This window comes from Emydura macquarii, unplaced genomic scaffold, assembly GCF_026122565.2.
Source record: "Emydura macquarii macquarii isolate MOO-44397 ecotype Brisbane River unplaced genomic scaffold, CSIRO-AGI_Emac_v2 contig_2422, whole genome shotgun sequence".
In the NCBI taxonomy this organism is placed as follows: Eukaryota; Metazoa; Chordata; order Testudines; family Chelidae; genus Emydura; species Emydura macquarii.
In genome coordinates, this window is record NW_027132559.1 from 9,378,626 (window position 1) to 9,394,571 (window position 15,946).

General features: G+C 41.2%; 1 protein-coding gene across 3 annotated transcripts in view; it reads left to right on the forward strand.

The window, feature by feature from the left end:
* The first annotated feature begins 2,562 nt into the window (after nt 1-2,562).
* TOP2B (DNA topoisomerase II beta) overlaps nt 2,563-15,946 on the forward strand; it is a 109,070-nt gene continuing 95,686 nt past the window's right edge. Inside the window, exon 1 of one of the 3 annotated variants that reach the window (XR_010922344.1) lies at nt 2,563-2,838. Coding sequence is in view for 2 of the 3 variants with exons in the window: in XM_067561894.1 (XP_067417995.1) it covers nt 2,788-2,838 (51 nt within the window). In the remaining variant the exon portion in view is untranslated. The remainder of the gene's footprint in view (nt 2,839-15,946) is intronic. The other 2 variants (XM_067561894.1, XM_067561893.1) reach the window with 2 other exon arrangements.

Below are 15,946 nucleotides of genomic sequence, written 5' to 3' on the forward strand. Positions count from 1 at the left end.
TCATAAATCATAATTTTTCAAATGTGACAAATACCTGAAAATAAGGCCCTATAAAAGTGTCTTATTATGTGATTATTTAACAAAGCAACAAATCTCCAGATAAAAATATTTATCAAGTACACCACATGTTGTAATATGTAAATGTAGGATCCATGGATCTTGAAAGGTGTGGTGTGTGTGTGTGTGTGTGTGTGGGGGGGGGGGGGTGCTAATCAATATAGCAGTGGAGAAATGTCTGTAGGTTTTGCATCTGTTATTCTGGCATGGTATACCTCATCAGTGCACTAAATGTCCCAATAACAACTATGTGGGTGAAACCAGACAATCACGATGCTCTCGAATAAATGCACACAGGAAAATGATAAAAGACAAAAACACCCTATCACCTGTGGTTAAACACTTTTCACAAAGCGATCACTTGATGTCTGACTTATCAGTCCTCATCCTCAAAGGAAGCCTGTACAACATTTCAAAAGATGATCCTAGGAACTTAAATTCATAATTCTACTAGACACTAAAAATCATGGACTGAACAGACACTGGATTTATAGCTTATTACAACAAGCTGTAACACACTAATCACCTCTTTTTGTCCTATGACTGCAGACGTTAACAGGCCTCTCTACCTTGGATGGTACCTTAAAATATGTGCTAACTACTTATGCTAAACAATCTGTTCCACCTTGCATTTAACTGTGATGCTCAGAATACCTTTCCCAGACATGAAGAAGAGCTCTGTGTGACTCAAAGGCTTGTCTCTCTCAACAACAGAAGTTGGTCTAATAAAAGATACCACCTCACACACTTTGCCTCTCTAACCTCCTATCAGCACAGTTGAGAGTGCCAGTAGAGGGCAGTAGCATACTCTACACCAGTGTTTCTCAATTAAATTTGGTCACGGAACCCTTTTGAACTCCATAAATAATTGTGGAACCCCCCAAACTCTTAGCAGTCTTCAAATGTTGAAATAAGCAAAGGTCAGCATTTCTCACTTAAATTACACTTGCACTGGATACCCTCCGCCGGAAAATCCGAGACATCTTCCCTTTTTCGGCGGCGCGAAGAACAGCTGCTCGCGGAACCCTAACAGTGTTCCCATGGAACACCAATTGAGAAACACTGGTCTACACCTTAACTGCCATTTCTATTCTTACTTAAGAGGTATTAAGCAAGGCCTTAATTACTTCTTGAAATGCAGCAAAATTGTTAGCTTTTCATTGGATGCGACACCAGCAGCACTTTAAAAAAATTGCAGACTGTAGCTGTATAGCTGCTAGCAATGGCAGAAATAGGCAGAAACAGAGGGGTTAACATTTGGGCCCTATAATATGTATTTATTAACCTAATCTGGTTTACAAAACTAGATCCCTTAAGGATACCTATTACTCCAATTTGAAAGACTAGGAAAGTGAAGCCCTGGAGTCTGACAGCACCAGTAGGCGGTTTAAAACTCAGGAGTTCCTGTTCCAGCACAGACCACTCGGGCACACTACCCCCCACCCCACCTATCACCCTAAAATGGCTTCCATGTCTGCCAGCCCCCTGCCCCACTCCCCAGTTACAATCAGAGCCTCCTGAAGTCAGGAAAAAGCTTCCCGTGTTGGCGCGGGCGCTTTCAGCGAGCTCAGAGCTGAAGAAATGATGCCCCTGCCCTGGCTCTTCTACCCCAGGCCGCTTCTTTTCGCCCGCCCTGTTCCCTCTTCAGAACCGCTGGACAACCAACACCAGCCCCCGGCCCCGGCCCGCATCACTCTCGCATCCTCAGCAGCACCGCGGACGGTCCCTCCCTAGGCCGGCAGTTTCCGCACCGCGCTGGAGCGCCCCCGCTTGGAGAGATTCTTCTTCCCTGTTGCCACCCGCAGTGACGTAGGCTAGGCCCACCGGGGCGCTTTGTTCTTTTTTTTCTGATTGGCTGGCTTTGGGCGCGGAGTGCCCGCCCCTGGCCGGGGATTGGCGGGATGGCGGGGGGCCGGGCCGGCGGTGTTTGGCTGCGGCCGCGGCGGTTATGCCGGACGGGGGCAGCGCAGTTATTGTCTGAGAGCTGGGCCTCCTCAGTGCGGCGGGGGGCGGGGAAGCGGGCCGGTGACGGCGGCAGCGGGCTGGCGCGGGGGTTGGGCCGGCTCCTTTAATCCCGTTTTTAACGTATTCCTCGGGGCCGCTGTGGGCTCGGGAGCCGCCGCGGAGCCGCCTCGGGACCAGCCGCCCCCGCCCGCCGCCTCGGTGTGAGCGAGAGCCGCAGGCCGGGCCCGCCTGCGTCGCCGCCCAGCCTCGAGTTTGAGAGCGGCCGGCGGACGAGCGCCTTGTGCGGGCTCGGCGCGGCCCGGCCTGGCCTGGCGCACGCGGAGCGAGGGGTGATCCGCGACTTTGTAGTACGCGGCTGCACGCCGCAGAATGACATAGACGCCGGGCCGGGACCGAGGGGACTGGCAGCCGGGTGTGGGTGTGTGTGAGGGGGGAGCCAGGTGCCAACTGTGTGTGTGTGTGCGCGCGCAAGGGGGTAGCCCGAGCCAGCTGTGTGTGTGTGTGCGGGTGCAAGGGGGGAAGTGAGCCCGAGCTAGCTCTGTGTGTGCGCGCAAGAGGGGAGCCCGAGCCAGCTGTGTGTGTGTGTCCGTGCGCGCGCAAGGGGGGGAGCCTGAGCCAGTTGTGTGTGTGTGTGTGTGTGTGTGTACCTGCAAGGGGTGGGAGCCCAAGTCAGTTGGGTGTGTACTGTGAAGTGAGGGGTGAAGCCCTGTCTTGGCCCGGGGCCTTTTAGCTCGTCCTTATTTATATTGAGGCAACGGGAAGAAAATGGCTAAATCCGGAGGAGGTGGCGGTGGCAGCGGGGGACTGACTTGGGTGGTAAGTTATTTTTCCCACTGTTCTCTTATGAGGCTTGAACCAGGGGGAAAGACTGCAGATTTAGAAATTGGAGTCTTGTCCACTCATGGAGTTAAGTATGGAGCTTTTAATATCTCCCTATGAGGGCAAGCTCCAGCGGAGTAGATGGTGCGTGGAGGGAAACTGGGATGGTGGGGAAAGGTTACAGAGATGGAGAGCATGGTGCTGAGTTTGGGATTGTAGGAAGAGGATGGTATTGGGTGACTTTGGGCTGTGTATGTGAACTGTGTGGGAGGGAGGCTCCTGTGTTTCAACTAGTAGTGAGGACAGGTTGTTTGAGTGGTAAATTGGTGCCCTGGGAGGGGCTGGAGGACAGGAATAGAATATGCTCTATAGCCATCTCTCTCCAGAGTGAGGGGCCGTCCATCACCCTCTTCATGCTGCTGAGAGTTTTGTGGTGCTAGATTGTTGGATTAGAATGAAAAGTTCTGGGGGTTAGAAAAGGGTTACGGAGGTGAACTTCTGTCCCACACTGACATCCTCAATTCCCAGTTGTCACTTTAAAATGATGAAAGTTAAGCTTTATGTAAGTGATTTTAATCATTTTAGCTTTAGTCTTAAGGATATTCATATCTCAGAACCTAGAAGTAAGGGGAGAGGAGGCTGTCCAGCTGGGATGTTGAAAGCTTCACAGTGTACCCATGAATTAAACTTTACAACCTTTTGAAAGTTCTCTTTTCTGTGACAGATAGAGACGGTTTTGGCCTCTCTTCTTAAGCTGAGCAGACAGAACTAAATTCAGGATTTTGGGGATGTTAAGTGACTTTGGAACTGGTGAAGGTCTTTCAACTTCTCAAAAGCATTTGGCAATGGTAGGAATAGGAAGGATGAAGAGAAATGCCATCCTGGCCTGTTAACAATAGGTCTCCCTGGTTCTGGAAAGACCCCAGGACAGAGGAGAGAAGACCTGAAGGGACCCGGTTCCCACGCACGATCAATAATTCACCAGCATTTGTCTTGCTCAGCATAGAGTTCAGAGTAGGGTCACTTCCTTAATATAGTGAACAAGAAAAGGCAATATAGCTGAATGGGTAGTAAAGCAGCAGCAAACAGGCATTCACTGTCTTACTAGGGAATGTCAGTGCAATATTCCCCTTTAATAGGGGGCCTAGATATTCTCCATCCACAACCCCACAGCAAAGATTTTTAATGAATTCATAAGCTTGGTGGGGTGTACCCTACAACTGCAGAATTGAAAATGTAGTGCATGTATTTAAGAAAGGAAAAGAAACAATCAGGGAAACGATAGGCCTGTTAGTTTATCCTCAGTTGTATGCATTTTCCCCCCCTTTTTAAAAGGATTTATAAATCTAAAGAGGGGGAAAAAGCATTATCAGCTTCTGGAACCTTTGTTTTTTCCCCGTTTTAAAGACTACATGTTTAAAACAAAATGTTGTAAGTAATTAAAAGCCGAGGTAAATGGTAATTTAGATAAAATACAACAGAAGATACTTTTGTAAAAAGATATCAGGTTGGTCTGGCACAATCTCTTTCTTTGAGAGAATAATGAATTTTCTAGACAAAGGAAATGCAATAGATCTAACCTATCTGGATTTCAGTTAAGCATTTGATACAGTTCCACATGGGAGATTAGTTAAATTAGAAAAGATGGGTATTTAATATGAGAATTGAAAGGTGGGTAAGGAACTGGTTAAAGGAGAGTCTACAATGGGTCATGCTGAAAGGTAAACTGTCAGACTAGAGGTAGGTTACTAGTGGAGTTCCTTAACATTTCTTTTTCACATTTTCATTAATGACCTTGGCACAAAAAATGTGAATGTGCTGTTAAAACTTGTGGATGACAAAGTAGGGAAATACTGTCAATACAGAAAAGGATTGGAATATCATACAAGATTTGGAATGGGATGAATTTAATATTGCAAAATGCAAGTTAATGAATTTAGGGACTAACAACAAGGGTTTTTGCTTTAAGCTGGGGATTTACCAGTGGAAAGTGACAGAGTAGGAAAAAGACTTGGGTGTATTTGTTGATCACACAACCCACCACTGTAATGCGGCCATGAAAAAGGCTAATTGAATCTTAAAATATGGTAAGTGAGAGAGAAGTGTTACTGCTGGGTACAAGGCACTGCTGAGACCTCAGCTGGAATACTGTGTGCTATTCTGATCTCCCATGTTTAAGAAAGATGAATTCAGAATGGAACAGGTGTACAGAAGGTCTACTAGGATGAAGAACCTGCTTTATGAAAGGAGAATTAAATAGCTTGGCTTGTTTAGCCTAACTAAATGAAAGCTGAGGGGAAATATGATTTGTCCCTCTGATGTATTTATAGAGAGAAACTCCAGGAAAGGAGTTGGCACAAGAACAAATGGATATAAACTGGCTATTGACAAGTTTAGGCTTGAAATTAGACAAAGGTTTCTAACCATCAGAGGAGTGAAGTTCTGCAATAGCCTTTTCAGTGGAGTAGTGGGGGCAAAACCCCTCATTTGTTTCAAGACTGAGCTTGACAAGTTGATGGAGGAGAAGGTATGATAAGGTTGTCTACAATGGTATTTGGTCCATCTACGTGTGCTATTACCAAATATCTCCAATGGCAGGCAGTGGGGAGGGTTAGGAGTTTCTAGAGAGAATTCTTTCTGAGGTGTCTGGCTGGTAGGTCTCACCTCATGTCAGGGTCTAACTGGTAGCCACATTTGGGAGTGGTGGAAATTTTCCCCTAGGTGAGATTGGCAGAGACCACCTTAAGGGTTTTTCATCTTCTTCTGTAGTGCAGGGGACGGGTCACTTGCAGATTTTAACGAGAGCAATTGTTGTTCCTTTTAACTTGAAGTCATTAAATCAAGATTTGAGGACTTCAGTAACTGAGCCAGAGGTTATGGGCCCACTGCAGGAGTGAGCGGGTGAGGTTCTGTGTCCTGAAATGTGCAGGAAGTCAGACTAGATGATGATGGTTCCTTCTGACCTTAAAGTTTGAGACAGATGTTTTGGTGCTCTCTCCTCTCACTCTCTCCCTTCCCCCACGGTTGGGTATCCCCTTTCCCATTTTCAAGTTTTCATAAGAAAAGAAAAGAAATGTTATGGAGATTAACAGATCTTGTATACATCTTACCAGGCTATCTTCTTTCCATTTTATGTTAAAGAAATAACTTCTATGAGAAGGCAATTACTAGATTAAATTTCTTATATTGAAAATTAGTGTAGCAGAAGTTTCTTGCTAAACCAGTTTAAAAAATACAGAATTGTGGTTTAGATATAGGAGATACCTATTAGATAATTACTTTTTCTAAAACTTGGTTCAATTTATTCTTAAATGGGAGTTTTTTAGTAAAAAAGTGAGATTCTTGGAGGCTGGAGTAGATGTTGGTATAGTGTGTGGGGATAAGAGTCCAAAAATCAGTCTTATAGCTCATGAAGACAGTTAACTTTACAGTTCATTTTGCAATTGAAAAGATTTTTTTTTGGTTTTGTTTGCCTTTTTAAATAAAGGCTTTTTAAATCTAAAGAGGGGAAGGCATTATCATTTTCTGGAACCTTCATTTTTCCCCCATTTTAAATGTATGAATCTTTATTCCTGTTAAGTCAGGATAGGGATCTAATAGTTATGAAGTTTTAACTGAGTTCAGCTAACAGTTTAGGGCAGTAGTGCTCCCTCTTTTGTGCTTTGAAACATTGAAATTAGAGAGCTCAGCTCTTAAAAGCACACCTTTCCAATGGCAACTGTAGTGGGTAGGTACCTGAAAAAGGCATATAAGGAGACAATTCATTTTAATCATCAGTTTAGCTATAGCATCTTCCCTATTTCCTTACACACTATGTGGTTGTCTTTCTGAGTAAAGGGTTTGTGTTTTAATACCTAATCTTCCCTAGCAACTTACACTGCTCTATCTATCCTCTTCAGATCCCTCTACAGCTTGGTTCAATCTTATGTGTTTGCCCTTCCAACTTGGGTGTGTTCTGTAAATATGATGAACTGATTTTGCTTAGGCACATGGCAGACATGACCAAGCCAAACAGGGTACAGCATTACTTGTTTAGTTCATCAAAAACTAAAGACAAAACTCTGAATATGCTTGTTGTCCAAAAGAATAGAGACCAACTCCTGAACTATGAGAGCTACAAGGCATTGATAAACATGACATCACTGCTTTATGGCAGGCAAGCGTTTCAGACCATCCTGAAATTGCTCTGCAGACCTGCAAGATGGATACCCTGTTTAGAGATTTGTAATGAGACCATCTTTAGCTCTAGGGCAATGATTCAACCACTAATGGAGAAGTTACCATTTCAATATCATTTTATGAGTGTTTGATAGTTTGAAATTAGTTTGGTTTTAGGCCTTGCATTAGATAAACTGAAATAAGTGTCGTCAAAACAGTTAAGTGTCTTATTTCTGTTCAGCTTAAATCTGGTCCTTGTCAATTTAACAGGAATAAGCATAGTTTAAACCAAAATGTCTAAGTTTAGCACCAGTTTAAATAAATCATTAAATTTACACCACAAGTTAAATTTGCATGTAGACAATCCCTTACTCTGGTTGATAGTAGAGAGCTGCCTCCATCAAGCTACCACCACAATTGGCATTAATTGCACTCTTATTGATAGTCATCAGCCAAAAAGCCAGTAATTGAAAGAAAAAGATTGAACAAACCTTCTCATTCCAAGAAATGGTCACAAGGACGAGAGGCACATTGCATTTAATTGTGAAGGAACACCACCTCTAGCCCAGGCACATACTTGAGTTGTGCACCCCTGGTGTAAAGGTGGTAACCCTACCCACACTAGATCTGACATCTGTCATATCACGGCCTTATATATTCAGCCCTTCTTTCAACATATGGCTCATATTAGTTGGTAAGTATAGAATCCCGTGGAAAATTGGGTGTTGGGGTACTTATTAAAATTTTCAGACGTTAGGGGGTACTTGCTACTTAAAAGGTTGAGAAACACTGGTCTAGGTTCACTTGGTCCTGCTACAGTGGACTTGATAACTTCACAAGGTCCCTTCCAGCCTTACACTTATATGATCAGATTTTAGTCAAATGTGACAACACTTATCATCCCATGTATAAAGCTACTTGTTTGGGGCTGTGACTATATTAAAGTTTTCCAAAATCATTTCTTGGATAAGTTTGAATAGCCAGGATTACTTAATATACATTTTTATTAACTGGCTGGGAAACAAGCAAGGCAAAGCTATGTAAATCTAGGTCTTTAAAGATTTTTTTTTTGGCAAGGCGGAGTCATAACCCAGGATAATTTATGATTTACAAACTAATAGTATGAGGGTAGTACTCATGAAACTTCCTTAAACATTTTTTTCTGCTTGTTGCTTGGCCTTAATTCAATTAGGACTCCTTTTGGATAAAATTAGTCTGAAGCATGTCACTTGTGTAAAATTGACTTTCTTGTAAGTGTTATCGTTTTTGAACTTCTACATTCCTAAAACAAAAGTCAGTGGTTAATTCTATGTCTGATTTCCAAATCAAACAATTTTTCAAATGGCACTCCAGTATGTGAAAGGGGTTGGGGAGGCAGATAAAAACCAACAAAAAGCCCTCCCCCAAAGATGGTGGTAGATTTTATGTAAAGGAAACAATTTATATATGATTTGGAACAGAGATCAAAGGATCATGTTCAAGAGTTATCTTTTTAGGGAAGATAGGCATTAATCTCAAAGTATTAGTTCGTAACTAAAGTGTCAAACTAAGGATGGTCGTGTTTGGATTACTGCAGAATTTCCCACTCTTTTGAAATCTGAGTTATTCCCCCCCAGTTCAGGAAAAAGAAAATCAGTCACATTCACCTTCAGCCTTGCCACACATTAGATGTTGTAACAGGGTTGGCACCTACCTCTAACAAGCACCGTCTTTTCTTGTTGATACATGTCTGCTATCTCTCTGGTTTTTGAGCAGGGCAACATCCACATCTCAAGTGCCCCCACCCCTTCTGGTTAGGTTTTACAACAGGAGGGCCTTCTTGGAGGCAACGCCTTCTTCGACAACCCCATGGTGGCCAATCTTGGTACCCTCAGTTGGTGTCCTTTCAGCAGCCCTCTCTGGGCTCAGTCTGCAGCCAAACCAGCAGAGCTCATCACACTACCATCACATGGTCTGGCTAAGTTCTAGGCTCAGCCCTCCTGTACTTACCTGTTCATGGTCCTGCCACTCTGCTAGCCAGCCAGGCACCTGGTCTTCATTAGCCTTCACTGGGCTCAGTTGTGCCTGCACGAGCTGGCCCACAGTCTTGTTGCTCTTTTAGCCAGACAGGCACCCACTTCTCCTTTAAGCTCCAGGCAGCAACTAAATGCTTTGCCGCTGCTGCTTGCTTTTATATGGCCCTTCTAGCCCCTGATTGGCTGCTCCAGCAGCCCCTCTAATTGGCTGCTCCAGCAGCCCCTCTAATTGGCTGCCGGAGGACTTCTCCTCTGCTTTTTTCTGGGGTCAGGTGAGGGAAGGCCATATGTTTCTCTCAGCAGTTTTAATGGACAAGCTTTAAGTTGATTTCTGATTTCTTGTGTGAAAGCTAGCAGGTGTATGAGTTGGGATAAAAGTATTAGTTCTTTTGAATCAAACATTGGAGCATGATCTGTCTTTAGTTAGACTTGACAGTTGACATTAGAGGGAGCTTGTCTTCCCCTCATTTAAAGTCCATTTAAAAGTAAATGGAATATACAGAATGAATCAGACCCTTTTCAGTTAATTATGTTGAAAATGAAGGGATAGCTTTCAGTTTTGATTGATAGTTTAAATAAATCTGCTGTTCTGCTTTAGCAGGAGAAAGACAAGTACTTCTTTGAAACAATGTCCAGAAATCGCCACAGATACCCCTCTTCATAATTCACTAAAACTTGCTTTGAGGACTCTGCATTAGCTGATCTTCCTTTACCTTTTTGTTCCATTTTGTATCTAGCTAATTGTAGAATGTACATGACACTTGCCTACCTTAACTATTCATTCTGATTTGTCCACCCTTAGTCTTGTCTGTTTGCTTTGTAGCTCTTTGGGCAGGGACCATCCTTCACTATTTGTATGGTGCCTGAAATAAGAGGGTCCTAATCTGATTGGTACTTGTGGGTGCTGTTGTACTACATACAATGGATAAGTAGCCTTTAAATCAAGCTTGGCAAAATTCCGATTATTAAAAGAAGTAGTAACACTTTCTATGTATGTATGTCCAGTACCATCAACCGCTGCATAATTTAGGTTGTACTTTTAAAAAAAAGCTTAGCCTGTATGACACACAAAAGACCCTTTAATATGAGAAACAAGCCTAAGTGATGCTGTTGCTTCTTTTCTTACTATCAGGTTTGTAGACAGACCGCCCCTAATATTTGTTCTGTTCAACTGCAGAGCAAGTGGCGGAGGAAGAGCTGTGGTGACCCCTGCTGAATCCTCCAGATTCCTTTTATCCTGGGCCTGTGAGGAGGGGAATTGAAGATCAGCATCTTCATTGTCTTGCCACTCTCTCTCTGGATTAGGCCTGTTTTCTCCTTACTTCTTGGCCAGCTGAGGCCAGGTCTAGAACACTCCCGTTCTAAGCCACTTTGATATTCTCCGTCAAGCCCCTCCTTAAAATTCTTCTCTTTTTGCTAATCAGGAAGATACACTGTCTATACATTTAAGCAATTATATAGTTTAACATGCATTTATTGAGGTTCTTAATTTGTATGTTTTCTATCACATTGAAAATGGCAAATGATAAATTATGTATTACTCATGATTTGTATCAAGCTACATTGGGATGGAAATTGGAATTCAATTAAATGCACAAAAACAGCATCTTAGAACGTTTTAGTTAACTAAAACTATCTTTAATGTGCTGGATATGTAAGAAAAATGTATGTTTACCTAAACACATTTTGCATTTAAAACTGATTCATTAAACAGAAGTAGTATTTGTAGTTAGTAAACTGAATTAATTGTTTCTGTTCACTGAGTCCTTTAAGATTTTGGAGGTTAATAGATCTCATCTTCTCACCTTGTTTTTTATTCATGGAGGTTTCAACTCTCAATCAGTGTTTCAAATTTGAATGAACTAGTCATTGAACTGAACTAATTGAATAAACTGAAATGAAGAAAATATTCTTTGTAGCTGAAAAAGAGGCTCTAGCTGTCAAAAGTTGATTTAGCATTTAAACAAACTTTCTGGTTCTTGGTGCTTAGCCAATGACTTCCACTGATTCAGTGGTTTGACTTTCTTTAAAGCTTTGGCAGTTAACATGTAAAATTCATATGTTTTTGTTTCATTTAAAAGGCTAATTATATTACATTTTAGGCCTTAATATAGGTTATCATAACTTCAAATTTAATTTTGAATTGATTTAGGAAATTAAATAAAATCCAACTTTTAAATAAAATCACTTTTTAATTTTTTTTTTTAAATCAATTATTTTTATCCACCATGTTTTTACCCATCTTTCAAGTTTCATGTCTTTCATATTCTTTGTAGATTGTAAACTCCTTAGGCTAGGGGACTTTTTTCAGTGCCTACCACACTGGGTCATGATCTATGGTTGGGGTGTAGGCTGTACAGTAATTCAAATAATATACTCTGTTGTTCTTCAGCCTCATCTGGGGTTTTGAATACCAGGTAGCTCCAAATACCTAGCTCATTTCTTCCTACTGAGGGGCCAGAATTCTCAACAGCTCCAGTGGGAGTAGGGAAGTTGTGTTTCAAATGGAATACACAAGAGCAGCAGGGCATTTGCTATCAGGAGAACATTTTGAGGCTTGACTTGGGAAGAGGAGGTGTGACATCAGCCACTGCAGTCCTGAAGAGAGACCATGGTTTGGTCAGAAAAGAATTTTACTTGTTTTGGTGTTGGTGGGAGAGACCTGAACTTTTGTTTGTAAGTAGCGCTAAGAGGCAGTGTAGTTATGATTGATTGGAAATCTTTGTCACTCAACCAAAATAAGTTTCACAGAGTACTTAAAGACCTACATTCACTGTAGCAGGTGGGAATGAAGCAGGTCTAGCAAAACTATCCCCACTTTGGAATCCTCTTCAGGAAGGTCTGAGGAGGGGAGCCACTATATCTGCTCAGCATAGTTAGTACCATAAAGGTGGGTGCGAGTGATAGGACTGTAGGGAACCTTCAGCTTTGCTTGGAAGAAGCCCTCTTTAGCCACCTCACTGTCCGTTGTCTAGTAACATTGGGGATTCTTGGCTTTCTAGGGCTTTCCTTAAAAAAATATTTTCTGCATACTGAAACTGAGTTGTCCATCTACTTTTGTTCACATAGGCATCAGTGCTATTAGTTGCTCAGAGTCTCAGCTGATAGTTTTAAGTCAACAAGTAGCCATTAGAATGGAGGAGCTTAGATCTTGAAAGGAAGAGCTCACAAGCACCCATTCCCACTACCAAACAGTTGGATGTGGGGGAGGGTGGCTGTTAGATTGCCAGATTGAAGAACAAAGGGGTAGGTGTGGTGAAGGAAGACTTCTGGGCTTTGCAAGGAAGAAAAGATGACCCCAGATATGTGGGAGAGGGGAACTAGGTGGCAAAGTTTAGCAACTTGAGGATGCCCTCATCCAGAACACTGAATTATAACCTTGGGTATGTGGCCAAACTTTGTGTCAGAATAAAGTGTAAGTTTCTGTGCTTTCTAGCTGAGAGGTTTCACTCATAGTTTAAGATCAGGTAAGAAAGCAGGAGGTCATTAGAGTATGAAAGTTTTGCACTTTTTATGTTGAACAGTTTAAAAAGTAGAATTAAGAAACTTTTGTTGGAAGTTATAAAAACAAAATAAATTACATCACGCTCTGTTTAAAATTCATTTGAAAAGTAGATTTTTGTCAGTAATCATTGATGTTAATAGTAACTTTTGGGGAAGAAATTCTTATACTTGTTTGCTGGAACATGATGAATCATCCATCTTGAATCAGCAGGGAAGATTAAAGTTCTAGTGGGATTTCCTTTTTAAAATAGCGGTACTTGTAATGAGCCACGTCCAGAAGACTCTCCCATTAACTTCTGTGGGAATGATGGTAGAGGTGGGAGTATGCAGAGAACAAACACACAAATTTCAGATACCCATGGTTAAGGGCCCTTCCTGATAGAAATTCTTTGATTTTCTAGATTTAATTTCTCTGTTTACAGTCATCCTTCTATATCTCTGGATTGTTATAAATAAATATCTGTCTGAAACGCCTGTGATCCTCTTCATGGAGTTCTCTGGGGTCAGAGTTTTTAGCAAACTTATTGGGCTTGTGAAAAACTCGTGATCAATAAAATCTCAATGGAATTACCATTTGCTGTGCAACAAGATTCAAATAGCTAAAATGAGATATGCTGGATTCATATTTCCTTTAATCTGTAACACTGGAAGACAAACTTTTAATCATTCCAAGATACTATTTTGTTAATAAAAAGTGGTTGTGTTGGCATAGTCACGTAAGATGAAAGTGTAAGACGTATAATGTCCTAGGATAGTTTTGTTATCCTAATGGAAGAAGTATGAGAATATGATTGCTTTTAAATTTCTAACTGTTCCATGTGAAAAAACATGAAAAAGGGACTAGTCTTATTAATTTTCATTTGTTATCTGGTCCATAGTATTAAGGGAAATATACTGCAGCTGTTTCTTTGCCCCCTAGAATCTTAATCTATTGTAATGGCTGTAATTGATCATATACTTTATTCTTTCACAGGGCAATATTGCATAAGCCTTAAAAGTGTGGTTCTGCAAAAGAACTTAAGATACACTGTACAGTATATAAATGCATGTTCAGCAGTAGTACTCTACTATAAAGTCATTAGTCAGTAAGCATAAAATTATACCAATCCTAAAGTACCAGTTGCAGTTCCATAGTTAGGATTGTAAAGCTCTTTTTATTCTAAGCCTGATTTTTGGACTTTTGTAAGTTTTGTTGGAGAAAAACCTGAAATTTTGCATGGATTCTCTTATGCCATTCTTTTATTAGGATAATAGGGGTATAAAGGATGGAATCTAGTTTATAATTTGAAAATTATTTATTGGGGATAATCTCTTTCCCAACATGGTCCTTTTATGCTACTTTGGCAGCATGAAGGGACCATAAGAGTCCTGAATCTGTCTGAAAGATAACTTCCCTTTGAAGCACAGATCAGCACAAAATATCCTTCTAGGTCTTTTTTTTAAGAGTGGTCCAGCTCCTCATGTAGTGTAAATCAGTTTGGCTCCACTGAATTCAATAGCACCACGCCGAGTGTATGTTCACACTTTTTTTTCCTCTCATAAGTCTGAAGCTTTCAAACTTTTCACCTCCATTTAAAAACAGGTGCATGGGCCTAGTTTTATATTTTTAGGATCCCACAACCAAAGTTTTTTTTTTCCACCTACAAGCATGGTAAACTCCACATACTCCCATATAGCATTTATAACATTTCATATGGTGGCCTGTGGACATGGTAATAGCCACATCAGAGATTAAAAGGTGAAAATATAGGCTCAGATGTGAGAGGGAGGAGAAGTATCTGGTTCAGGCATAGCCTTGAGTTCTGAGGACTTGAAATTTGTTGCAGAATTTACTTTTCCTGCAGAATTGTGCGCTAGAATCTAATCTTTAATTTAAAAAAAAATGCAACCTGTACAGTTAGAGAAACCTTGAAAACCTGAATTGAGTGTGAACTGATGCGCTGTGGTCTTCCTGAGTGTGCATAGCTTAAAACAATAGCTCTGAGAGGTGTGAGAAAGTCCAAATAATATACTTTATGCTACAATCCCCAGCTACTTTCTACAACTCCCTGTCTGCCAAAGGCCCCAACCGTCAGTCTCCAGCTGTGGGATATTTCTGTATTGTATTGATGGGATTACTTCTTTTCTCCCAGAGAATTGTGGGAGTTTGGACACACATGTTCCTCCTCCCACATACCACAAAGTCCAGCAGAAAGGTTGTAGGCTAATGCTGCAAGATAAGGGTGAACTGGAGCCAGGCCTACACAGGTGTGTCTGCAGAGTTGATAGGGAAAGAGGCATTTCCAAAATATACTGGGATTTATAAATGGGAAGAAGTGGCCTGCTGGTCATTGACTTCTGGGCAGCAGAGTTCAAAATAACAGAGGTCACTGCTGTAGGGACAGCTGCATTGTGGGGCTCATTGCTGGAGGACTGCTTATAGCTGTACAGATACTTCTGCATCAACACCATCATTTTGGTGGTAGAAGGCTTAGTTTTATTATTATTTCACAACTTATTTTGACTCAATTGTGTAGATGCTTATACTACCAGAAAGAAAATTTTGTGCTGGTAAAACACTATAGTGAGAGCACTCCTGGGAATTATTCAGGGCTAAAGTCGTCCTCTGGAAACAGACTTTGATTCTGCTTTAGCCAGCACTATCCTGTGGATCCTCAGCAAAGGATCAGTAAAGGTAACCTTGACATGTAATGCAACAAAGGCATTATTGGCCAGTGTGGATTGATTAAATCAAGGCGATTTAAATCATGATTTAAATTACCAAGAGAAAATCATTGATTTAAATCAAGTTTCCCAATGATACTACTTCACATATTTCTTAAACAATGGTGCAAATCTGATCATTAAAACATGTTAATTTACAACTCAGTACAGCATTTTACAACATCTAGGAGGGAATACTTTTGTGTAATTTTTTAGATAACTTGATTTTTATTAATTTAGGAAATAGTACCTAATATTCATTACCTGTGTCAAGCTGCAGATACAGCAGCAATATGTTAGGAATGGTAAGGACTAAATCACACACACAAATAATAGCACTTATATCTTATTAAACTAAATCTTAAATGTTACATAAATGTTTCACATTTGCAGTTGCAGTAGTCTCCTGAGTTGCTGGCTGTCCTTAAACTCTTCTTTCCCCCAAATTTTATTAATTCTAACAGACAAGTCATCACAACACTAAACATATGCTGTCCTTAAAACTTCTACAACTAGCTCTCATCTTCCCCACTCACACTGTGAGACACTTCTACTCCCACTCTGAAATAGAGAAAGCTACTGCTGTGAAAAGTTGGCTTAGCAACTGAAGGAACTCTGTTTCAAGGTGCCTGGCTAATGATTTCCACCAATTCAGGGGAGTGACTTTGTTCAAAACATCATCAGTAAATGTACAAATGGTTCCGATCCAGCCCTGAAATTTATTA